The sequence below is a fragment of the Chenopodium quinoa genome, unplaced genomic scaffold, assembly GCF_001683475.1.
Source record: "Chenopodium quinoa cultivar QQ74 unplaced genomic scaffold, ASM168347v1, whole genome shotgun sequence".
Lineage (NCBI taxonomy): Eukaryota > Viridiplantae > Streptophyta > Magnoliopsida > Caryophyllales > Amaranthaceae > Chenopodium > Chenopodium quinoa.
In genome coordinates, this window is record NW_018744874.1 from 1,820,205 (window position 1) to 1,844,931 (window position 24,727).

The window sequence follows — 24,727 nt, forward strand, 5'->3', positions numbered from 1 at the left end:
TTGATATCGTCATTTTCCAATCAAACACGCTCTAATGCATCCAAGCTGTCAATCTACTTGAAGATATTTTACTTATAGACTCTTTTTATTAAATTTTAATTTCAACTTATTGCAATTTGTTACTCACTTTTATTAAATTTATATGTATAATTTAGTCTATTAGCTATTGATTTAAATCTAATACTCCCTCCGTTTCAAGTTACTCGCAACAATTATTAAAAATGGTCGTTTCACATTACTTGCAACAAGTTATATTATTTCCTTTTATAGTAAGTTTTTTTTGTGTGAAATGTCCATATTGCCCTTAAATATTTCTGCTAATGTGTTTTGTTATTTTATAAGTACAATTACTTAGTACTTAATCTATTCAATTAATCTAACCATTCCCACCAAAAATTAACCCCCCCTAACTTATTTCTTCTGAATTTATCCATCTCCCCAACTACCTCATTCATTATTTTGCATTGAATTCTTCTTGATTATGCTGCCCAGTTTGAACAAATACTGGAGAATTCTCCAGAATTCCCTCATAAACCCTAGATCTACTTTCGTATTCCCTCTTCTCTCTCCTCTAACATTTTGCGATTCTCTCTGATTCTCTCTCTGAAACCCTAACCAAATCCAAAATGAGTTCCATCCCAAATGAGAAGGAGTCCCCTCGTTGCAAAAAGGAAGACGGTGATTCTCAGTCTACGCTGTACAAATGTCAGCGCGGCACTGGAATAATGAAACCAGTGCGCCGCTGCTCCGTCGCCTTTTCTAGGTATCATCGAGGGAAAATTGGGGCTAAAATTGAGCCTATATACTCCAGTGATGACGAGGATGATGTTGTTGTGGAAGAACCACCAAAACCTAATGCTGATGAGGCTGGAACTGGTCCAGATCTAGGGGCCGTCGGTGGTTCTTTGGCTGTGAAGGAAGGGGTTGCAGATCAGGACAACCCTTCTGAGGAGTCAGATCTGGTGGTTATGGGAAGGAGCGAGGTCATAGTTGCTGTGGTTGAGGTGCCTGAGTCCCCTGAACCCATTACCGAAGTTCTTCCTGAGTCGGTGCTGGGTCTTCTACAGGGAACAAAAGGGTGCGTTCTGTGTTGACGGAGGACTACAGCAACTGGGACCCTGATTATATGGCTTGGTTGAGGGAGAAATACCCTCATGACTTCCCTCCCAGTAACTAATCTCGCAGCGTAATGATTCTTCTCTCTTTCTATTTACTTATAATGATCTTAGTTTGTTGATTTGATGTTTTTGATTGATGAGTTACTGTATGAATTTGTGTGGTTAGGGTTTGGGCTATTTTGCTGATTTGATGTTTGTGTTATATCATGTTGGTCAGGGTTTGTGTTGGTTATGCTCTGGTATCTGTTGTTGCTTAGTGTTTGTGTTGATTATGCTCTGTTATATCTTGTTGCTATGTGTTTGTGTTGTTTATGCTCTGGAATTAGTTGTTGATACATGTTTTTGATGGGGATGGTCTGATGGTTAGGGTTTGTGTTGGTTATGCTCTGGAATTAGTTGTTGATACATGTTTTTGATGGTGATGCTCTGATGGTTAGGGTTTGTGTTGGTTATGCTCTGGTATCTGTTGTTGCTTAGTGTTTGTGTTGATGATGCTCTGGTATATGTCATTGAGTCCCTACTGCCTTGTGGTTGCTCTGTGTTGGTGCATAAAGTGCCAAGTAGTTGCTGATGTTTGTCAAATGAGTCTCTGATGCCTTACATGTGGGTGTATACTGTTGGTGCTTTGAGTCCCTGTTAAACTATGCATCAATCCATTTTTTTGTGTCCATATGATGAAGGGACTCATCTGATAGCAACCACTACCAAGGGATGGCTCCAACAACCTCAATTCAAGGTTGTTGTTGAGGTACCCTTGTTAGTGAGTTAGCCCTGTTTAAGACAATCCCATCTGATGGACAAACATATGTGTTTAATTGTTGTGATTCATATTCATAATATGGACACTTTACAAAAGTCCTAAGTCTTGTACACTACACTGCAGTGACTGCCTTGCTATTTTGCCTATCCTATCTACCAAAATACACATAACCAATAAATTTAAAAGGCAAAAAAAAAAAAAATTAAAAGGTTTACTAGTTATGTGTGGCAGTTAGTGATCTTGTGTAGGTGTTGCATCCCCTGTTCAAAAAATTGCTATGAGTCTCAGCATCTTGTTAATCTGCATCCACTTCCATGTCTTGTGTGTCTTCTTGATGCCCTGTTGTGTCAACAAAAAGAGTGTTGAGGTAGTTCACAATTTCTGTGATGAGCTCCCTGTCCACTTCTAGTATGTCTTGTAGTGTGCCTTCTCTGTCTGGCCTTGCTTTAGCCATGTGTGATGGGTTGAAGTTGTTTCCTCCCTTTTTTTCCAATATTTTGACCATGCATGACTGTAGAGTGATCCATGAATACCTGTTGAGTGTTGGATCAAAAACCTCAAAAGCCTCAGCAACTTTCTCCAAAAGTTCATCCAAATTCTTTGGGAAAGATTGATATTGTATTGATTGTATTACCCTGAACAAACCAAGGTCCAAAACATTTAGGTCAGGGGATTGGGCAGGTTGAAATACAAATTGGATATTAAACCCATTTGCTTGAGTTGCTGCCAAAAATTCTTCATCCCTAGGAATTTGATGAGGCCTAGCATTATCCCATTGAATGATTATATTCTTTGATAGTTGTGCTGGCCATTGAGCATGAATTGTAGGAATGATGTGCTGTAATATCATGTCCCTAATTGCTTCTCTGTTTACACTTTGTATGGCCTTGGTTTCCATGGTTCCAGCATCTCTGTTTTTGCTTTTTTTCTTAGCCATTTGATACTTCACAAATGGAAAGAGCTCATACTTCCCAGAGTGAAGCATAGTCCCTTGCTCATCATATAGTGGCTTCCCTATCATTCCCATAAACATGGCCTTTAGTTTGAACCTCTTTGACTGTTGTGCTCTGTATGGTGTTTCCTCATCTGGTGTGAGGTAGAAAGTCCTTGTCTCTGGGTTCAAATAGAACCACTTCTCATCAATGTGAATATGATGCTGAAAATCCATAAAACTAGGATTACCTTCACTTGGAATAGGGTTCACATGATTAAGCACCCATTTCAACCTTGCCACTTTGTGGTTATCACTAAGGGCTGGGTGATTTGTTGTTGAGACTGCCCTTAGTCTGCCTTTTTTTTTAATCTATGTATGACAACACGTGCTACCTTCAATGCAGCAGCATAACTCCTGTTAGTTGTTCTCTTGTACAGTGGGACAGACATTAGCCACTCATCTGAGTATTGTTTTGGTTTAGGCCCTGTTTTCCCTAATTTCTTGCTCCTCACATCAACAACATTCCCCAGCAGAATCTGTTTTTTGATTTCCTTGAACCATCTACTTGTAGTAGATTTGTGTACATGGTGCTTGATTGCTAATGAGGTTAGTAGACCTCTTGGAAGTGAGTCCCCTTCCATGTTAAGCAGAATATCATCTACAATCTGTCTTTTTTCCTCAATGTTGAGCTCTCTGCGTTGCCTACCATTTTGTTGTTGCTGATTTTCTTCTTCTGATTCTGACTGTGAAACCCCAGCATCACAGCCTTCATTGTGTTGTTGCTGATTACCTTCATTTGAATCTGACCCTGTTTGTGTGCTGTTGGTCTCACTTGACTCATCTGTGTATTGCTCCTTCAATATTTGATTGATATCAAAAAAATCGTCAAAGATTTCTTCCATGAGTCCCTTTTTTTTTTGCATCTGGTGGTAGGTGATGAAGTGGAGGTGCCTGGTTTTTTTTTTTTGAAGCTTTTAGTGGAGCCTAATTTATGTACAAAGAACAACTGCTGCAACTAACTCAGCTTAGGAATTAGGATTAATTAATGTTGATGATGGTTTTTGTAATTTTGGAAACAATTTAAGTATGGTGAACTATGTATGTAATGGTGAACAGTGTTTTCCCTCCCCCTCCCTATTCCCAAACTTATCTTTTGATTGAATAGGGGGGAATGAATCTGAAATGTGCCTTTTATATGGGCCTTTTGTTTGGAAAATAGTCAGATTTGAAAAAATCTGAAATTTGAATGTGTTTTTTAAATTTTCATGAAAATATTGGAGGGAAAAGAATTTGGCTCCTTAGCAGGATCAGCCAAAAAAAAAAGGGAGGGAAAAAAATCCCACCCAACTTTTCCTCACATGTTCCCACTACTTTATTTGGGACCACTAACTTTCCCTCCACTTTATCTCTCTTTAATTACTTACCCCTTCCTTTAATTAATCCTTCTCCAATCTTTTGCCTAGGAGTCCGCAACTACCAAGTTTGTTGCGAGTAACTTGAAACGGAGGGAGTATATATATATACTTCCTCCGTTCTGTTAATATTGCAACAAGGAGGAAATTATGCATCCCAAAACACATTTTATATGCTAAATATCTATAATTGTGTAAGAGTAAAAATTATAAAAAGTTGATATTGTGAAAGTATTAAATGAGACGAATCCAACAAGATCCCACTTGACTATATTTTGCTTAACGTATAACTCATATTATATGGTCAAACAAGAGTGATGAATAGTGCAAAAAGTCCATTGTTGCAATATTAATAGAACGGAGGAAGTATATATATATATATATATATATATATATATATAAAGGGGAGTTTTTTCCCGAGTTTTTAGAGAGCCACATAGGATTTAATTTTTTTAACGCGCCACATAAGATAATAAATTTTAGTGGTAGCCAATTAAATACGAGATTATTAATTTCTTTTAGAATAAATATTTTAAATGACACGTAAGCAAAATTGACGAATGAGGTTTCCCAGTTTAAATTAATTAAATATAAAATATTATCTTTTGATATCAGGAATTTTCTAAATATATAAGAAATTTTAGCACATAAATATATAAATATAAATTTTAAAATTTTTTTAAACAAACTGTGCATCGCACGGGGTTCATCTAGTTAAGTATACCTAGGAATATCCTTTTTCTCCATTTGATAATGTATACTAAAATTGTTTCAATTATGTTGCACCTTCTTGTCAAAAAAAAATGTTGCACCTTGGTGCTTTTCGAGCCATGCCTTTTATTTTAAGAAAAAAAAATGTGCCTTAGGAAGTTACACTTGGGACCTACTCTCTTCAGCTTAATTTCAGTTCAGTCCAATTCCTAATTTCCTTCGCTCATAAATAGTTCAGTTCAGTAAATCAAAACAAGACCTTGGTCACATTGTAAGATGAAAATTACCGGAAAAGAAAAGAGGGCTCAAGATAATTTGTGTCACCTTGAGATTTTTTGACGTGTAGAGAATTGGCTTATGCATTCTTAAAGAGCGTCTTCTCTACTTTAAAATGAGCATTTATCCTTTTATATAAACCCGAAGAAAAGTATTTTAAAAATTCATTGAAACACAAACTCTTACATCAACGAAGTCTCGTAGATACCTTTTTCTTTATGATATCTCCTATTGGCTATTCCGAGATCCCATAACATTATCCCTCATATTCCTTCATCATCTATCCTTACATCTTGAAAGACATCGACCCACCATCTTCTTTGAAACGAAATTTAATGATCTAGTTCACAATAGCTCAAGAACAACAAGATCAGAGTCGATCATCAAAGATAGCAGTAAGGCCCTTGTTAAGGCTTATACATTCAACCTCGACACCAAGACATTTATAGCAATATCTAGAGCTCTTATTAAAGGAGTCCAGGTTACACTCCAACAAAATATTCATAAATTCAAATTGAAGATGACAATCTACTAATTATCAACTTAATAAAAGACATTAGGGCAATTTTTGGCCATGACACATTGAGCGCATAAGTGCATTATTGAAGTGTTGTCTCCTTACTTAGTTTAAAAGTTGTCCATCATATATATATCGACCGAAAGACCAATTGGATCGCTAATGTAGGTCATTCAATAATTGATAGTATGAATATTAATGATGTTTGATTGTAATTATTCTAATTGGTTTACTATTCTTTTTCCCGATAATTAGGAATTCACTTCTCGAGGAGGGCTAGCTAAAATCTTTTCCATACCCTTGATAAATATTCAAACTTAAATTTTCATAATTGATTAACCCTTGGTTACTAGTACGTTACTACTCTCTTTCCCCTTTTATTTTTTATATAAGTGGATATGCTTTAGCTAAAGATTTAAAGTACTAAAAAAAGTACCAATATCTTACTTTAAATTTGACTTTATAAAATGTCAATTTTCCTAACATAACACTCTTTTATTATAACTTTGAACAACAATTAACAAGTTATTGCAATATTTCTCGTATCTTTTTATTTGTTATTCCACTTGCTTTATCAGTTATCACAACACATAGTAATGATCGATTGTCAATTTTTAAAATTAATATCTCTAATTGATACACAATAAATGTAAATGTATGACACAACCTATTCATTTAATTAAAAATCTTCAAAACCAAAAACGGAAAATTGCCGATAATACCAAACACACATGACACTAAACTAATGGAAGAGGGGAAGAAAAACTTCACATCACAAAACACTTTGCGTCTTTGTAGAACCAACTTGTAAGAGTAGAACCATATGAATTGACACCATGACCTTTTCTTCCATCGACTGCCCTCATCAAAGCAATATCATCCACAAAATCATATTCTTCATATTAAGACCATACATTATACACTTATTAAAAAAGGTCCCAAATTCCACGCTTACCCAAATTCCCAACAAGTTGTACAACTATTGTAGTAATTACTTGAAAAGGAAAATCATATCCATCTCCATACTTCTGAGTTCTGACATTATTTGTTTATCTGGGTGCAGCAATTTTCTCCTAACTTTCTTCTTCTTCAGGTCAGTTCATCTTCATTACTTTGAATTCCCTGCTTTTATATTTAAATTTTGATCTGCCAATTTGTAGGATTTCAATGTACTTGTTTTGTATTTTTGGGATTTTTTCTGTTCTTTTTCATTTGTTGAATGTGGGTTTTACAATTGGGTGGAATTCAGTAAAGTGGGATTCAATTAAGTTCATATGATCTGAATTTTGGTAATTTTATTTGTTAAAGTACTAAACTTTTGTCGATTATGGTAAATTCGTGATTAATTATGTTGTGTGGATTTTAGTTAGCTTAGATAGTTAAAGTTTTCAGCACTAAGCTAACAAACGTAACCGAGTAATCCATGATCGAGTAATCCATGACCGACCGAATAACCCCGGCCATATCGTGTGGCCAGCCACATATGAAAATTTGTGTAAAGATTTTGGGGGGTGGTATCTAAAACCCGGGATCACATCTCGTTTACATCATTAAGTTCTCAGAGCATGAAATTGACTTGTAAGCAGCTAGACCCAGATGGGTTTTTTGACCTTGTTTGAATTTGAATAGTCTATGGTTGTCTATTTTGAACTTTGGAGCTTAAGTTTGCTGGTCTGTTGTGAGGAAATAAATAGAGTAAACTTTGTCAGACGTGTACATAGCAGATAGCAGACCTTAATTATCCTTTAAGAAACTAGGGACCAAATATGTCTTCTGGGCACATGATCCAAAGCTTTATTGATAATTCAACAACGGAGTTTACACAATAAATTTATTAATCCCGACTAAAAATGAGCGAAGTAAATCTATATATATATATTTTATTATAATTACATTGATCACAAACTAGTATTATAGTGATGTACTTACAATTAAGGGTGTAAAGGAAATAAATTGAAATGAGTAAGGCTGCTGATTTTTGATGTCAGATCACTGGTGGGAGGTTGTCCTTGGTTGATGGCACAGTCAGTCTGCCTCTGACATAGGTCATAGGACTCACTTTGTTCTTTTCCTCTTTGTAATAATCTAAGGGTTTTGTGATAATTTTCAATGTCAAATCTTCTTTGTTTTGTCTTAAGCAGAAATTTTAAGGATGTACTTATGTCAGTTATGTGTTGGAAGTTGGCTGCATTCCAATTCTCTGTCATGTTATATTGATATTACTGGTTCTTTAGCAAACTGTTGTTGAGTTCATTTGTTGTTCTCGGGAAATTTTCGTTCAATTCAGGATTTTCTATAAGGAGTTAGCAATCTTAGCATAGTACCTGACTTGATGGAGAAACGTGATTGATGTACATGAGCTCACCTTAATGCAGGGATATATGCCTGAATGTTTGATTAACTTTGAATTCGTTTATTTTTCTGTAAAATGAATTTTGATTGCATGTATGCATTTCAGGGGGAAATTGCATCTTGAGAGTAAGTAAAGTGCTTTAAGGAAGAGTAGAAAAGGATACTTGCACTTTCCAGCTACATGTCTGATCATGCTGCTAGGCCTTCTCATGACGAGGATGCAACATCGATGACATCCTTACAAGCCCATCAGCCGAGCTGGATGACCCGCTGGATAAATAACAGTTCTAAGCCAAGATCAATCGCTGACAATTCCTCATTTTTGCGCTACAATAAAGGACATGCTGATACAAGAGGCTCCCTGGTGCAAAGTGGGCTTAAGACAGAAGATAGTCTTCAATCTGGGAAAGGAATAAGTAAAAGTCCTGAAGAAATAAAAACCGGGGGATGTGTTAACAAGGATTTGACTAAGAAACTGGGAAATTTTAAGAATAAACTCAGTAATTTATCTTTTCCAAGTCTCACCCTTGGCCAATACAAAGAGAGTGCCTCAACAGTTGGGACAGAAGTTGATCACGAGTTTGGCCACAAGTCCATGGCTCTAACCTTAGCTGTTGGTAAAGAGGATACTTCGAGGGATTTCAATTTGAGGAATAGCAAGCAACAAGCTATGTCGAATTTATTCCAAGAACAGAAAGGCAAAGGTGTATCAAGATCTTTTAACAATAACAAATCTGATGCATCAAAGCCAGTTGTGGTATTTGAACGACACTTTTCGAATGATAATTTCACATGTTTTAGTCAGGATCGTTGCAAGTATCAAAAATCCTCTTCAGTCCTGTTTCATGAAAAGAAAATGGGAAATGACCTTTGTCATGATTCTGGAATGAGTGATGAAGTACGTTTGCAACATGGTTGTCCCTCAGGGAAAAAGAATTTTCAGTCCTTTTTTCTCAAGCTGCAGTCTCAAAATGGGGGCCAACCCCTCGATAGCATTCCATGTTCTTTCCGCAATGTAGAGACTATGAGGATTTGTACAATGGTTGATTCTGTGGAGAATTCACCTGGAGATCCTCCCAAAATTTCTCAGAGAGCCCATCACATTCTATTCACCAAGGAAACTTGTGTTAATATGTCAAAAGGACATCAGGTGATGGTTGAACCAACTTCAGCTCATCAAGAAGAGAAGACATTTGGTGGGCCTTTTAGCATGTTTACTAACGTTGCTCCTCGTTCAAGAGGAGTGAATATCCAACCTCTGTGGACCTCCACTGATGATAGTGAAGAGAAGGAAAATACTGCAAATCCTTCCATCTGTAAAACGGGTTCAAGGAATGAAGCATCTGCTGAAACTAATGGAATGCAAGTAGAAGCTCCTAAGAACCGGCATAATCTATTGGGTATTTTGCAGCTCTCTCAATGTAGTTTTAGACTTTGCTGAACCATGCCTTTATTTCTTGTCTTTAGCTAAGCAGGAAGTTGAGCTGTTCTAGAGCAATTCTCTTAAACTAATTCAGCATGTTTCTTTATTTTATCACAGGTATGGAACCATCCCCATCAACTAAGGTATCTATTTCTTAATTCTTGTTGATTATGGGTTGCATGATCATTTAACAAGAATACTTGTACATGCAATATCTACTAGTTTTGATGGGATATTGGTGTTTCAAAGCATTTCATTTGGAATAATTATAAATTGTCTGACAAAAATGTGCTTCTCCAAATTATATAAGCTCATGTAGTTGCCTGATGCTTTGCATGCAGGATGATACTATGGCTGAAAGTAGCCCACCAGCTGCCTGTGATTCAAGCTCAGAGAAAACCAGAAGCAAAAGGCCTATCACAGAGATACCTGACATAAATGAAGAGGCAGAAGAGCAACCTGGGCTTCAACCTGCAGTAAGTTCAACAGATGGAAAAGACCCAAGTACTTCAAGAGTCCGTAGTTTGAATGCTAAACAGCTCTTCTCATCTCATGAACAGACCTCTGAGAGTAATACCCGACAAGAACGTTCTCTTGGCCCAGATTCGGGTAACAGATGGATTAAGCGCCTGAAGGTAAGTTCTTCTGATTCATTAGGGATTGGTACCAAGAGTTCAGATATGGGGGAAGGCTCTTCGCATGAGAAATTTAATACATTCTTCAACAGAATAACAAAATACAATAGAGAGAGCTTTGATGCCAAGTTACGCAAGCATCATGGCAAGGCACAGATGGAGATAGAGCAAAATGTGAAGGCTCCAAGAAATGGTGGGTCCTCATCCCTGGTGGCAACAAACAGGAACCGAAGTATGCTTGGTTGTTCTTGGATTCAGAGATGGTGTCAGAAGAGTACTTCTCCCCCGCCAAGTAATGCTGAGCCCCTGGTGATCTGTGAGCCTCATCGCTTGAAGATAGGGCAGGATGAGCTTGCAAAGAAACAGTTCCCAAGTATTGCTGCCATGGCATTGATGGGGAAAGCCATGAATGGACTCCAATCATGCGAATTTAAGAAAAGAGGATCCATTGTAGTTTGGAATACCAAGGAGTACTAAGATACGTCTGCAATGAACTACCAAAATTATACCGTTAAGAGATGCTCTTGGCAATTGTATAATGTGTATATAGAACTATCCTTAATTTATTTTTTAATCCACCAATTGATGGACAGGATTATATTTTAGAGAACACTAGCACTCTACATTTTTCACAGTGGGGTTCTTTACAATGGCGGATCCTGCAGAAGTGTTTTTCCTCCTGGATGCAGCCACTCTGTGGCAAGACCTCTTTTTTTGGGTCTAGAATCCAAGAGGCATCATTTTTCTGCAACCGAGCCTGAAATGATTTGCGAAGACAATGGTGTCATTTCTCAACAATGAGGGATGATTTAATTCTTTGGAGGCTATGTGAGGCATAAATTTCTTACTCGGCATCTCCAAACAGGTTATGGAGAGTTCTCAAATGATCCCCAGTGTTTCTGCTGTAGTTTGATGTGGTCAGTTATCTTTTGTCAATTAATTCATTATAAAGGGATCCTTTGTTGATATTTCAATTTTATTGTGCTTTCTTTGTAAATTTTTGTACTCCATTTGCCTAGTTTGTGGTTTGAGACTATGTAGATTGCCTTTGGCATGATAATTTTCATTCGAGATTGTTTATTACATGGCTGATGGTTATAATCTCTGCTGTGATATTCAGTTTAACTCCAAGCATCTGACTGGAGACCCTAAATATCAGAATTGAGTCAGCTTGAGCATTGAGCTCCACACTACACATAATCGTACAGTTTTAAGATCACACAATAATAAGAAGCCTAACTTGACAGGGCTTATGACATTCAACCGACCTGATTAGAACAGTCAATTCTACAGCATCTTCACTTAACTTTAAATTACAGAAAGAAAAAAGGCACAGAGGGGCTTACTGGTCAGACACTAAGGTACCATTTTCTATATGGCATCCAGTTTTCTGTAAAGCGAATTCAAAGAACCCACCTCCATTGATCCTTGATTCCAAACAAGGTGGAGCAAACTCTATGATAATGTCTTTGAAGGTAAGGGCAGCGATCATTCTGTTCGATTCATCAACTATGAAGCTGGATTCACTGTTTGTCTCTGTCATTTTTACCATGACCTGCTTAAGGGTGTCAGTTTCTTTGTGGATGACTGGTAAATCCATTCTCGGGATAAAATTATTTCTTAGGCGGAGACTTTGGGCCACCAGATCATGCTGCTGATTCTCAGTAATAAGGTTGTAGCTGTCCTCATTGCTGGCTATTTTAATGAACTCTGCCAAAGTCATAGTCCTATAACAAGAGCAAGAGAATCTGTTTTAGCAACAACTCGTCGAAAATGAGCCTACAGTAGTACAGTTACAGGTAATACTACTACAGATGTAACTCACTTGGACTTAGAAAACAGTTGATAGTAGTTTAGAAGGGTGATGTCATCTTTTCTTACTGTTCCAATCACCTCTCCAGTCATTCTGTCTACTGCAGCAACAGTAGCGAATCTGTTTTCCGACAGAACTAACAATGCTTCTGAAATACTTTGATCTCCATATACTTGATAGACAGAGTTCTTCCTCTGAAATCTGCCACAGACATTAATGTTGCTTGGATTAGTGTTCTCAATATTTTCCTGAAATATACTATCTTTGAACTTGTTTTAGTACCGAAATTTTGACAAGGAAACGTTAGCTATGCTGTCAAACCACTCTAACCCACTTGATCGGAGAAGAAACTTGACTACAGCATTCTGCTACCAAACTGAAGATAATAAGTTCTCTGCAGTTGTATAAAATAAAAATCTTTGCAGTCTTACTTATGGAAAATCTATCAGTAAAGCTTGGAAAAGAAGATTACCTGTGAAATGAAACCGATAACTTGATCAGTAGCTCGTTCTATGACAGGCAGAACGAGGAGCTGATGCTTAGATAGCAGCAGGAGCACTTGAAAGAGAGTATCGTCTTCCAAATGCACAGGAATGTAAGGATCCCATAGGAAGTATTTCGCTAGCTCTCCCACCTATTGAATTATTATATGATGACATAACATGTTTATTAAAAAGTCTCTAGTGGGCTATTGTATAATTCTTCGCGAGGACAAAGGGAGAGTAGAAAATTGTACCTTAGCTTGCTTCAAATCAGGATTCTGATCTAGCCTCGAGATGAAGCCTTCGAAAGCTTGTTGTCCAGCTTCCTTTTGGCTTTGACTAGTTTCATACTTTTTAAGCCTCTGCAATATTTCATCATCACTAAATGACCACAGTACCAGGACTAAAAAACTGGACAAAATTAGATGAAGTAATCATGTTTATATATATAGTATATCAAAAATAAACAAGCAAAAGATAGTTATTTTTTCCATTGGTTCATCTGTTTACACAATAGAAATTAACCTTGTAGCATTGATATGGTGTACATATAACATATGGAGCTTGTGCATACAAATAAACAATAAATCGTGACTGATATATCCAAATAAACTATCTGATGAATGGTTTTTTTTGTATACTTGACAAGTAGGGTACTGTACCTCTATGCACCATAGGACCATGGAAGCAAAACTAATGACACCGATGTAGCGGTCCGAAAGCCTTGAAATGGCAGCATTATTAGCACTAGAGTTGTCTGTGACGAGTGCTACTGCTGCATTCTTCTCATACAGCAAGCGTATTGCATCTCTTAGTGAATCCCCAGCCTTTACTTCCAGTACTTGTGCCATCAATACATAGTTCAGCAGGTTAGAATAATAAAGAAGGGGAGTTAGATCTATTTAGATAACATAAAACATTATGTGAACAAAAAGATCACATAGTACGACTTGTGACAGTTGTGAGTAATATTACTCCCTCCATCGAGATTATAGTCACGTTGATAATGTAATATGATAATGATCTAGTAACGTACAAACATGACAACAACTAGATAATTGTCGAAGAAATGAAGGGTACTAACCTGGTGCATCTCTGATGCCAGGCAAGGAGGAGATGGAGATGTTGTTAAGGTAGGTTTGGAGAGCGGAGGAATAGTCTTTTGAATCATTCTCCATCTTTTGTTTTTCAAGGTGAAAAAATACTGGTTACATTGCTTGCAAATTTGTAACTGAATAACTAATTAAGCTAAATTCCGTGTTTTGGTTTTGTTCCTTGAAATTTTCACTATTTGCCACATGGCTATGAAAATCATCACATCATTTTATTGATTTAGTTGACATTAAATACCACAATGCTGCACAGATCTACCAAATTCTTAATTTTAAGAAAATAACTGATTATTGAATATTAATTCTAAGTAATTTATTTAAAAGAGAAAAAAAAAAATCCGTAAATGTGGGATAGTATGGTCAAGCAAAGGATAGAGTAAAAAATATAAAAAAGCATGAAAGAATTTGTGTAAATGCCAAAAGTGTACAACTTTTTTATTGATGTATAAACTAAAGTTTGATACAAGATTTCAATCTATGATTATTTGATAGTTGAACACATTATTATTCCCTACTCCAAAAACTCTCATTTCAGACAGAATGTTGCTATATAATGTAGTTCTAGTAGTAGTAGTAGTATGATTATAAGCATGAGGTCAGCTTATTATTATTTCTCCACTTTTCTCTTTTGTACACAGCATAGCCAAGCTGGTCTCTAGTTGAACATACAAGGCATACGGCGATATATGATCTCTGGCAGCTTGTTCGTTGTAGTCCATGCTCACAGTACTTCTCACCTTTTGACATAATGTCCTCTGAAGGTTCCTAATCCGAATCCCCTGTTTCAAGCCTTAATGTATGAAGAAGTTTCATTGCTGAACTTGGAAGATGACTATATGATGGTGCCATCTTCAATGGTTGCCTTCTCCACTACAATGGTGATTCCTGATCGAATATAGAACCCTTGTTCTGGCCTATCAGCTTCCACAACACCCTTAAAATGTAGCGAAAAAAGACAAGTGTTCAGTCTTGTGCTTTACAATAATGTGCATGTTCTAATAAAAGCATTAAAGAATAAACAAAAGGCATATAAAGGTGGATATATAAGGTCAAGTATGCTCACATCTTTGTTGGTGATGATCACATCTTTACCTATTTTCGCATTCTTGTCAATGATACAGTTCCTGCAAAAGGAAAGAATTGCCTTTTTTAGACACACATGTAATAAAACTGTTTTATTAATCTGAATTATTTTCAGTAGAGCAAAAAAAATACTGTTAAGTGTGATCAGCAATCCAATCTGACAAGATTGTGTACCTGATTTTCGTGTTTCGGCCAATCCCAATTGGTGCCTTACCCTCCGCCAAAAGAGATGCAATCTCAGATTCAGTTTGATAGTAGTCTGCACCCATCATCAAGGTATCCTGGAAGGCCAAAAGAACAGCTTATCAGATATTACTGAAAGAGCAGGAAAAAAGAAGAAAAAGAATTTCCATGCTACTACACAGATTGAGAGATAGGAAACTTCTAGATCTATACCTTAAGCTCTACACCAGAGTCCAAACGTGACCTTTCTCCCACGATAGATTGCTCAACTGTACATTCTCGCAGGAAGCATCCATGGGAAATAATAGCATCCTTAATCTGTACAGTTCAAATAAGGTCATTAATCTACTAGTGACTGCATCTACTATGAAACAAAGGTTATTAGAGTAGAGCATACCTTGCACTTGTCCATTTTCGTTGGTGGTAGGAACCGAGGGGATGTGTAGAAGGGCGTCTTTGGGTCATAAAACTGAAATTTTGGTGACTGTTTGAAAATAAAACAAGATGATTTGAATTGTGTTATTCAACAGTTTATCTCAATGTCAATACAGGCATGTTTTATAAAGATGACTTATCAAACTGTGGATTAAGAAGCTTGATCACCTCTTTGGTGAGTGCTAAATTAGCATCAAAGAAAGTCTTCAGGGTTCCGATATCTTCCCAGTAGTCTCTGAACAGATATGCCTGATAAGACACAAAAAAACACTTCGTATATCAGAATGCTGATATCATCTAAGGTGATTGAAGTGTACTAAATCCAACAAAGAGAAGGAAAATCAGCATGAGACCATTTTAACTATGACATACCTGAATATTCTGCTCCTTGACAGCAGAAGGAAGGATTTCAGACCCAAAGTCATTGGATTTTGGGTATGACTGTTTCAGAAGCTTAAGTAAAACATCTGTCTTAAACACATAAACTCCCATGGATGCAATGTAAGGACTACTTGAAGCATCTTCTCGAGATAATCCCAGAATTTGTGTGTCCACTTTCTGCAGCAAACCAAACATCGAAAAGGATTTAGTGTTCACCAAATTAAGTTGTATAGACAAAGAACATAAAAAATCGTAGAAAGATTGGGTCACCATTGCTTCCAGATCAGCTCCCTTAGGTTTCTCCCAAAATTGGACAATTCGACCTCTGCTGTCTATCTTCATCAGTCCATAATCCGATGCACGGCTGGAAGAAGGCGTAAATTTGAAGCCAGATACAAACAGGAAACTTATATAAATATATGAACAAATAGATTTTCAGATTACGAAAGAATATCAACCACCACAGACGGAAGTGCCAGCATACCTCTCACCCACAGGAACACAAGAAACTGTGATATCAGAGTTTCTGTCAATGTGATTCTGCAAGTAAATTATAGTAAAAATCATTATATGATGATCAGTTTATATGATTGAAATCAAGAAGAAACTCAATCAATACCTGCACAAGATCCATATAGTCCATTCTATAGAGCTGATCACCAGACAAGATCAGAATATTCTCAATATTTTTATTCCTCGCGTCCTGTATGTATTAGAGACATTCAGCACATACCCTTTTACCACAGTCCAATATATCTGAATCTATGTTTCCAAATAACAGTAAAAAACTATGAAATCAACTGTCCTACCTCAAACAGCCATATAAATTGTCTGACAGCATCAGCTGTTCCTTGGAACCAGTTCTTTCCAGCTTCTCCTTGTGTTTGTGTAGCTGCCAAAACCTGTAACATAATTTCCGGTCATTTTTTCTACTCATATATGATTAAAAAAAATTCAAATCTACATCTTAAATTGGGCTATGGTATACTGCATCAGAAGTTTACCTCCACAAATCCATCACCAAAGTTGATACCATTCCCATGATAAGTACGGTATATGTGGCGATTAAGGGAAGCTGAATTGAACTGAGTTAATATGAATACTTTGTTTATACCACTGTTGATGCAGTTACTCATTGGAATATCAATAAGCCTGTAGCATCCTCCAACAGGAACCTGCATCATACTTTATTTAATATACATGGTCCAAACCAAAAACCAGATACAAAACTTTATTTGTTGCACAACATTTATGTGCATAACATTTACACAATTGGCCCATAATATTACTCTTCATAGTTCTATACATATTTCCAAAGGTCTACTTACAGCAGGTGTTGCTGTTCTGCTGGTTAGTGGAAATAACTGAGCTCCTGCACCACCTCCCAGTATAATTGATGCCACATTTTTAGGATCAGCACTTTTCCTTTCGACGATTGGTGCCTCCCTAATCTGCAATAAATTTAAATGTTTTGAAAATTAAAATAAAGAACCTACTAATTTTTCTTTGGAATAGTACACTACACTCATCATATGAAATACTTCGTATTAACAATAACAATAGATTGAACTACGGGTGGTCATACAGATATACAATAATAGATTGAATATGCGTGATCATATTATTTCAGACCAAACTGGTCATACAAAAATATATTGAACTATGGCATAAGAAAATACGAGTACAAATGCAGAACGTGTTAGCAAAAATAGATTTAATGACGTCGAAGTGTGACACTTTACACACATACAACGATATAATGATCAACATAACTTGTACAAGGGCATAAATCAAATCAAATTTAAAAGACTGAAAAGATAAATTACAATAAAATTGAACTTACAAGTGTCTCAGTGACATTGTTTGATGTCAAGACAGAAAAAGCAACACCAGGGTTAATCTTTCTGCCTCTTTGATCAGTCTTCAAGCTCCTTGGCAAATGATTTACCAACACATTGCAGTTTTTTAAACTACCTCTGATTTTCTCTCCCCAAATACAATTTTCTCCATAATTTTTACCAGTTCTTGCTAATTTGGTATTTGCTCCAATTGTTGCACAATAAGAATCCATCCCAAAAATTTTAACTTTTTTTCTTTTTTGGGTAATTTTTATTTTTAGGAATGACCTACAAATCAGAAGACCTGAAAAAAGATAAAGATGATGATGATGAAGATTGAAGAATCCTAAGAAAACAAATAAAGTACCAACTCCAATCTAAGCAACCAAGTAAACCAAAGTAAAGTAATTAGATCACAAAATTGTACTTAAATTTCTAAAATAATTGTTCCATGTGTTATATTGGTACTACAAAAACTATAATTAAAACTCCATTAACAAAGCAAACCCACTAAAACAAGCAACATTATAAACAAACAACAAATAATTTGCAACATTATAAACTAACAACATATAAATTGCAACATTATAAACAAACAACATATAGTTTACAATATCATGTCACATAAAAGTCGTGACAGATGGTACTCAAGACATGAGATCAAATCTCGCACGTAAAAATCTAACAAGAGTGGCATAAGAAAAGTTGTTACCTTTGAAATAGGAATTACACCCAAAAGTTGCAAAGATGAATAATAATGGAGAATGAAGAAATGGTAGAAGATGAAGACTAAATAAGGAGGCAAACAAGCATGAATGATGGTGAAAATATGGGCTTTATTGGCCTGTGAGCCCTCTTTTCACGAGAATCCTCTTCTTATGATAACTGGAAAATTATTTTGTTATTTTTATATGCCTTGAAAAACTAAATTTATTGACAGTGAAATCTTCTTCCTTATTTGTTTTTGTTCTATTTTCTCTCTCTTAAAATGTGCAAGAGTGAATTTTTATTTAAGGCCACTTTGAGTTTGACCCAATAAAATAAATTTATAAAGTAATTTTTGGTTTGTAAAATGTAATTACTGGCTTTCAAGATGATATCATTGCTTTCCGTGTATTGCTGCTTAAAAATCCCACTCATTAGTCACTAGTAGCCAAACACCTGTCCATATTCAGAGACAGGCAGACAAATTAGGCAATGTTTGATTAACGTGGAAAAAAAAAAAAAATCTTTCTTCGTTTTCAAATAATTACCGAGTAATGTATATCTTCAATTCACTTTATACTCCGTAGTAGCACAATTTTTAATGAACATTTTATATCAATATCACAATGATCGTGGTATAATTGAAAATTATAAAAATTGATATTTGAAAATGTTACTCTGTATAATAAGAGAATTCTAATAAGATATTACATCTTAATTTATTTCTATTATTTAACCATAAAATATACTCCGTAAGTAAACTTAATTTATTTTGTATGCATGAATAGTAAGTGAGTCAAAATTTGACAAATAAAATTGTCACGTTTAATTGTGTCAATTATTCGAGGACAAAAAAGTATTTAGGTTGTTAATACATTTAATTTTCAACGAGAAAACTAATTTGAAAATACATATACTTGGGGTTTGGATCCTCTAGAGTTGAACTCTATAGAGTTCAATAAATCTAGACCCTCCACAAAAGATCAATGGCTAATATTCATCTTGCATGCATTTCAAAATAAAAAATAAAAGTTCAATAAAAAATAATTTAAAACTCTCACTCTCACAACTCTACAACTCTATAATTTTCAAACTCTAGAGGATCTCAACTCCAATTTCAGCATAATTGATTTTCATTTAATTTAGATAGGGAGTTTGAGAAAACAAGAGGACATATCACAAATATATCCCTATCAAGCGTCAATTTTGTATCAAACACCTCAAATGTGAACCAACGAACAAGACAGCGGATAATCCTTCCTTTCTCGGTGGTTAAACAGTCAAAAACTTTGAATCAACTTTTTTTTGTTTTTTTTTTCTCTATTTTTTTTTATACTTTTGGAAAAGGTCAAGCTCCAATTAAAATTAGATATGCTTAAAAAGATTAAGGGATTGCATTAATGTACTAACGATCCTACTAGCCAATAGATTGGTCCAAAACTCCACTTCTTATCCCTTGTAGCAATGCCAATTTGCTAGACAAGGATAATGCCGTGCATTACATGCTTAAAGGAAAAAAAGTCACTCTAAATACCATTAATAGCAAATAAATAAAGATCGAGACAAGAAAAAAAAAAGAAGAAGAAGAAGAAGGAGGAGGAGGAGGAGGAGGAGGAGGAATGTACAATGTGTATTTAGGACAATTTACTAACTCATTAGGAGGTAGCACTAATTGTTTCATGCCCTTGAATCTCATATCTCAAGTACCCAAGAACATACGGTGTTATAATTTGACGCGTGCACAACTCTAACAAAGAGTTTTAATACTCACACACAGATCGGAGTATAATTAGATGTACGTAGAAATTTTGTATTAACAACTAACACACGGTAAAAAAAAATGATATTACATATCAACACAAACCAACTAATTAATCTTATTTCCAATACAAGTTTTACTCTTTCAGATTTGTAATCAACTAATTAAACTTTACCAAACAACTCTAATTTGACGATCATTTTTAACTACATATTATAATTTGTGGGGAAAAAAAAATGATTATTAGAGATTTTTTAAAAATAATTTCAATATACAAGTATATGAGTTGAGATCCTCTAGAGTTTGGAAATTATAGAGTTGTAGAGTTGTGAGAGTGAGAGTTTTAAATTATTTTTTATTGAACTTTTATTTTTTATTTTGAAATGCATGCAAGATGAATATTAGCCATTGATGTTGCAAAAAAAAAAAAAAAAAAAAACTAATTTTAAAATCTAATTGTCAAAGCAAACATTAGGCTTTGTAGTTGGTTTTTCAAAAAATTGATACTAAGGGCTTGTTCTCTTATGTTCAGTTCAGTTCAGCTCAGCTCAATTCAGTTCAGTTCAGCTTAGTTTAGTTCAGTTCAGTTCAGCTCAGCTCCTAATTTCCTCCTCTTATAAAATATTCAGTCCAGTTCAGCTCAATTCAGTTCAGTTCAGCCGAGTTCAGTCAATGAGAACAGGCCCTAAGATTGTATAACGATAAAAGCGTAATGATAATTTAACTAATCAACTACAACTATTATAAAGAGTTGTTTCAAAAACCTTTATTGTTAATTATACGAGATTATATGAAAAGAGGAGTAAGGACGATGTGATAAATCATCTTTTGCAAGAATAGGATATATGAATTTTGTTTGTTTCAATTTTCTAAAAGAAAGATTTGGAGTTAGATATACCGTATAGTTTAGTAATGTAACATTCTCGCTTCTTGTATTATTTCAATTACGTGTTAGGAATAATCATTGGAAATTTATATGTAAAATTGAATCTATATACGAAATATTTGTGTTTAGTTTTCTGCATAAAGAACCAAAATAGAAAATTGATATAAATGAGATTCTATAATCTTTAGTTTTGATACATCATCTACGAATAAGTAAAATTGAGCATCCATTGAATTGATAATAGCATTATTGGAAGCATGGCCTAGAAGGTTGATAAATGATAATGAATCACTGTAATCTTCTGGTCATTTTCTATAGCTCAAGTGCTCAACTAGTGCAAGTATCAAACAAGATTCACTATTGGGGAAATTAACCTAATATAGTAATCTTGGAAGACAAACTAGTATAAACACTACATATAGTAATGTACTTATTTTGATTTCTTTTCATAATTATGCTAAGTAAAAAAAAAAAAAAGAAAAAAAAAAGAATAATAATTTTATGAAAAAAAATTTAGATTAATTATATAATTAAACGTTCCCTAATCAAATTTGGTTTTTACATTACATGTTCATACTCCGGTGTTACACGACCAACAAAAAACAACGATATTTTATTGTAGATGAATGATTAGCATACACTACCAAGAGGAAACAAAGTATTGAGTCAAAGAACTACTGTTAGGTAACAAGGATCAATTATACACTTGATTTGGAAACATAGAAGGTAAGGACCATATTTTTTAGTACAGTATGATTTAACTTGTGCAAAATGAAGGTAAACTACAAAGGTTGGAGTTTACCAGATCACAGGATGCCAATAATTTTCTGGAAAAAAATTGAAAATATCTTCCTGACCGCACACGTGTCAGGAATTCACGGTTCATATTTTTTTCCACAAAAAAAGTAGAAATTTCTTAAGTCATTTTATTGCGATAGGGTCCCAGCTGGACATATCACAGAAGTGGGCCCAACAAGGATTAAAGCCCATAACATAAGTTAGGGCCGTAGAATGTCAATTATAATTGGCCCACAAATTCCCACATTTAATAGAAGTCCAATATCCCAAATTACACAAACAAAGTGGTCAGATAGAAAGGGACACAGCAAGTCCGAACAAATGCATGTTACACAATAGACTTTGGCAGTTTGGCTTGGGAAAAGAAGTCAAGAATTGCATCTCAAAACATGATGATTTTTTTTATTTTATTTTTTATTTTTTTTTTTTTTTTTTTCTATGCACAACTTTGATTAATGATATTTTTAATTAGGGCTAATGCTATATAAACATTTAAGATACTTACTTTTTTAGTAAACAGTTTAGAATTCATAGACAGTTTAGGAGTAAATTGGTGTATAAATGTTTATTTAACTAGTCTTTTGTCCCGTACAATGTACGAGCTTGTTATTGGTGTTTTTTTTTTTTTTGGTGCATGTAGTTTTATTTAATCATGAAATAGACAAATAGTAGTATGGAGACATCGGGGGTTTTGGTCGTGACTTATTTTGTGAGGAACAATAACTTTTTTTTTTTTTGTTGTTGTTGTTGTTTTGCATTATAATATGTTGAAGTTGGCATTCAATGGATTGGTAAGCAATCAATAATTAGGAAGTTAGATTAGCAAAATATTGTTGAGTATATGTTTAAGTAACTATGTTTACATAAGATAGTTGGGGAATGGCCGAATGAGATAGCATTCTTCATATTGTAGCATCCACATTTTCCCGTCATGTCTTCATATTTAGTCTCCTCCATTTTGTATGTTGTGGATTTTATTTGTCTTCAAGTGGTTGTATTTCCGGGATTGACTCATCATTCCTGTAAACGGATTAAAATTTGAGTATTAGCTAGACTTAGGCTTATTAACAATTTTCCAATTAACAAAAATTCACAGTTTAAATTTTATTTCAATTTCAGCGAAAATTTAAATATAAATTCTACAAAAATAATAATAATAATAATAATAATAATAATAATAATAATAATAATAATAATAATAATAATAATAATAATAATAATAATAAAAGGCACAAGATGATAGTCACTCACCAAATGTGAATCTACATGTGAATTTGATGATGGAATTACTATGTTATATAGAATTAATATTGTAGTGGCAGATGATTGAATAAATCTCCGTACTAAAAAAGCATTAACATACATCATTATTATGTTCAGAATTTGTAACCGAAAACATGATTAAAGGAATTTAATTTGTGGGAATTGAAGAGGGGAGATGAAGAGGAAGAGTGTGGAATTATTTGTGGGTTTGCTGATGAAGATGAAGCGGCCATCGGATTATGGTGGGTTTTTGGTTTTATTTACAGATTTACATATACTCCATATTAAATTGTGTGGTGGAATGAAAGGTCAAAGCTAGCTTTTAGCTAACATAAAATCCAAACAGTTTAGCTTTTACTCCAACTAATATCTCTAAATTATGCTCAGTTTTAAATTCTTAATTAATATTAATAATTTGATGACTAATTACTTTCCATTTAAATATTGATTTGTACACGTGGCACATTGTATTAGAATAATGAACACGTGGCACATTGGATTGGAATAGTGAGCATGTGGCACATTGGATTGGAAAAGAGAACATAGGATGAAGACATGTGTGTATCATGGTTAGAGTTTTTAAAGACTAAGTATAGATATCTATTCTTTCCACTTTTAGCTTTTTATTTGCAAGTCTAAGGGTTGCATATAGTTTTAACCTTTTAATTATTAACAAGTACGTAGTATAAATTATAAAAGTGGATATTTGAAAACTATACTTCGAGACGATTCTAACAAGTATTCATTGATCATATTTTGTCTTACATATAAAACACATATAATGGTTAAAGTGGTGCAGCCGTGCAGGTGAATAGTGTCAAAGTCAAACTAAATCATTTAAATAAAAATAAAGGGAGCACTACATATATGGAGTACAAGTAAAATATTTTATTTTTTGTCAAAAAAAAATATATATTTTTACAAATTAGTTGACATGTTTAATATTGATAAGCTAAAATAATAATAAAAAATAAATAAATAAACAAGGGATGTATAATAAAATCTTCAAAAACTGATGTAATATTTTGATGTTCAGAAAGTTATATGAAATGTCTAACAATTTATACCCATTTCCCTGTGATTCCGAACGCAAAATTTTTTCATACTTGCCTTGTTGTCTATCCTAAAGTTAATAATAAGAAGTAGACCTGTAAATCGAGTCAATTGGGTCGGGTCAGGGGTTATCTTAGGTAAGGTCACTTCGGGTCACAGATCGAGTAATGCTCAAACTTAACCCAAAGGTTCAGGTGCAGGCCAACCCAACGGGGTTAGAATAATTTTTTTATTTAACTTATTTTTGACTAATTTTTAAATAATTACGATATTTTAAGCTTACTTTTTTTTTATTCCCTATTTTTTTAATCGAAAATTATCACCGATATTGTTTTTAGCCGTTACATGCCTACTCCATAATTTAAATCGTCACCAAAGCACACTAATTTCTAATTAATAAAAAATGATAATAATAATTAAAAAAAAACTAGCTTTTAAACATTAAAGAAATAGGCCAGGCCAACGTGGCATGAAGGTGATGTAAATTATGCGGATGCAATTGGTGTAGGTCGATAGTTGATGTACAAGGTTGTTAGTGTGGATCTGAGCAATAATTTTAAGAAATGGAAAAATGAGATAGAGAAATGAATGTCGGATGGTAAATAAATGATCAAACTCAACCAATAGACTAAAGATATTAATTTTCAAATAAAACATAAAAACGGTCAACGGGATGGGTTCGGGTTGGGTTTGACCTACAAATTATTGGGTTTAAACAAGTTTGGGTTAAATCGGATTACGGTTCATAGAATTATGTTCAAAACCCACAAAAATGGGTGGACTTCTGATCGGATGTGC

At 34.5% G+C, this 24,727-nt stretch overlaps 3 protein-coding genes and 1 long non-coding RNA gene across 9 annotated transcripts; 1 reads left to right on the top strand and 3 right to left on the bottom strand.

The window, feature by feature from the left end:
• The first annotated feature begins 385 nt into the window (after positions 1-385).
• On the top strand, positions 386-11,221 carry LOC110705110. Of its 6 annotated transcripts, XM_021882949.1 has the most exons (6): positions 6,264-6,821; positions 8,187-9,480; positions 9,621-9,646; positions 9,845-9,979; positions 10,064-10,138; positions 10,231-10,387. In XM_021882949.1, the coding sequence occupies exons 2-6, from the start codon at positions 8,262-8,264 to the stop codon at positions 10,246-10,248; spliced, it is 1,473 nt and encodes a 490-aa protein (XP_021738641.1). In that variant the 5' UTR covers positions 6,264-6,821; positions 8,187-8,261; the 3' UTR covers positions 10,249-10,387. The 6 variants fall into 6 exon arrangements, with proteins under 6 accessions (XP_021738637.1, XP_021738638.1, XP_021738641.1 ...); XM_021882945.1 differs by adding an exon at positions 386-1,186 and having other exon boundaries at positions 6,792-6,821; positions 9,845-11,221; XM_021882947.1 differs by having other exon boundaries at positions 6,277-6,821; positions 10,064-11,221.
• On the bottom strand, positions 11,066-13,619 carry LOC110705111 (SNF1-related protein kinase regulatory subunit gamma-1-like). Its single transcript, XM_021882950.1, has 7 exons — positions 13,518-13,619; positions 13,096-13,274; positions 12,688-12,795; positions 12,424-12,585; positions 12,234-12,316; positions 11,964-12,152; positions 11,066-11,865 (listed from the first exon to the last, which is right to left on the bottom strand). Exons 1-7 carry the CDS (start codon positions 13,609-13,611, stop codon positions 11,481-11,483), a joined length of 1,200 nt encoding a protein of 399 aa, XP_021738642.1. The 5' UTR covers positions 13,612-13,619; the 3' UTR covers positions 11,066-11,480.
• Positions 13,620-13,955: 336 nt separating this feature from the next.
• Positions 13,956-18,484, bottom strand: LOC110705112 (glucose-1-phosphate adenylyltransferase large subunit 1-like). Its single transcript, XM_021882951.1, has 15 exons — positions 18,178-18,484; positions 17,471-17,769; positions 16,956-17,078; positions 16,632-16,802; positions 16,437-16,529; positions 16,247-16,330; positions 16,112-16,167; positions 15,898-15,991; positions 15,619-15,804; positions 15,415-15,495; positions 15,209-15,295; positions 15,025-15,129; positions 14,803-14,909; positions 14,609-14,669; positions 13,956-14,479 (listed from the first exon to the last, which is right to left on the bottom strand). The coding sequence occupies exons 2-15, from the start codon at positions 17,696-17,698 to the stop codon at positions 14,378-14,380; spliced, it is 1,578 nt and encodes a 525-aa protein (XP_021738643.1). The 5' UTR covers positions 17,699-17,769; positions 18,178-18,484; the 3' UTR covers positions 13,956-14,377.
• A 3,744-nt stretch (positions 18,485-22,228) lies between these two features.
• LOC110704914 lies at positions 22,229-23,331 on the bottom strand. The gene is made up of 2 exons (XR_002508021.1): positions 22,865-23,331; positions 22,229-22,633 (listed from the first exon to the last, which is right to left on the bottom strand). It is a non-coding gene; the product is annotated as an uncharacterized LOC110704914 (long non-coding RNA).
• Between the last annotated feature and the right edge of the window lie 1,396 nt (positions 23,332-24,727).

What these genes read in the sequence shown, in the direction of transcription:
- LOC110705110 (XM_021882945.1), top strand. Translation starts at nt 8,262, where the DNA reads ATGTCTGATCATGCTGCTAGGCCTTCTCATGACGAGGATGCAACATCG. An exon ending in GAACCGGCATAATCTATTGG is followed by an intron (nt 9,481 to 9,620) that starts GTATTTTGCAGC and finishes ATTTTATCACAG; the next exon opens with GTATGGAACCATCCCCATCA. An exon ending in AACCATCCCCATCAACTAAG is followed by an intron (nt 9,647 to 9,844) that starts GTATCTATTTCT and finishes CTTTGCATGCAG; the next exon opens with GATGATACTATGGCTGAAAG.
- LOC110705111 (XM_021882950.1), bottom strand. Translation starts at nt 13,611, where the DNA reads ATGGAGAATGATTCAAAAGACTATTCCTCCGCTCTCCAAACCTACCTT. An exon ending in GTTTCCTTGTCAAAATTTCG is followed by an intron (nt 12,153 to 12,233) that starts GTACTAAAACAA and finishes TGTCTGTGGCAG; the next exon opens with ATTTCAGAGGAAGAACTCTG. An exon ending in CAACTGTTTTCTAAGTCCAA is followed by an intron (nt 11,866 to 11,963) that starts GTGAGTTACATC and finishes CTCTTGTTATAG; the next exon opens with GACTATGACTTTGGCAGAGT.
- LOC110705112 (XM_021882951.1), bottom strand. Translation starts at nt 17,698, where the DNA reads ATGGATTCTTATTGTGCAACAATTGGAGCAAATACCAAATTAGCAAGA. An exon ending in TTGGTGATGGATTTGTGGAG is followed by an intron (nt 16,530 to 16,631) that starts GTAAACTTCTGA and finishes ATTATGTTACAG; the next exon opens with GTTTTGGCAGCTACACAAAC. An exon ending in GAGCTGATCTGGAAGCAATG is followed by an intron (nt 15,805 to 15,897) that starts GTGACCCAATCT and finishes GGTTTGCTGCAG; the next exon opens with AAAGTGGACACACAAATTCT.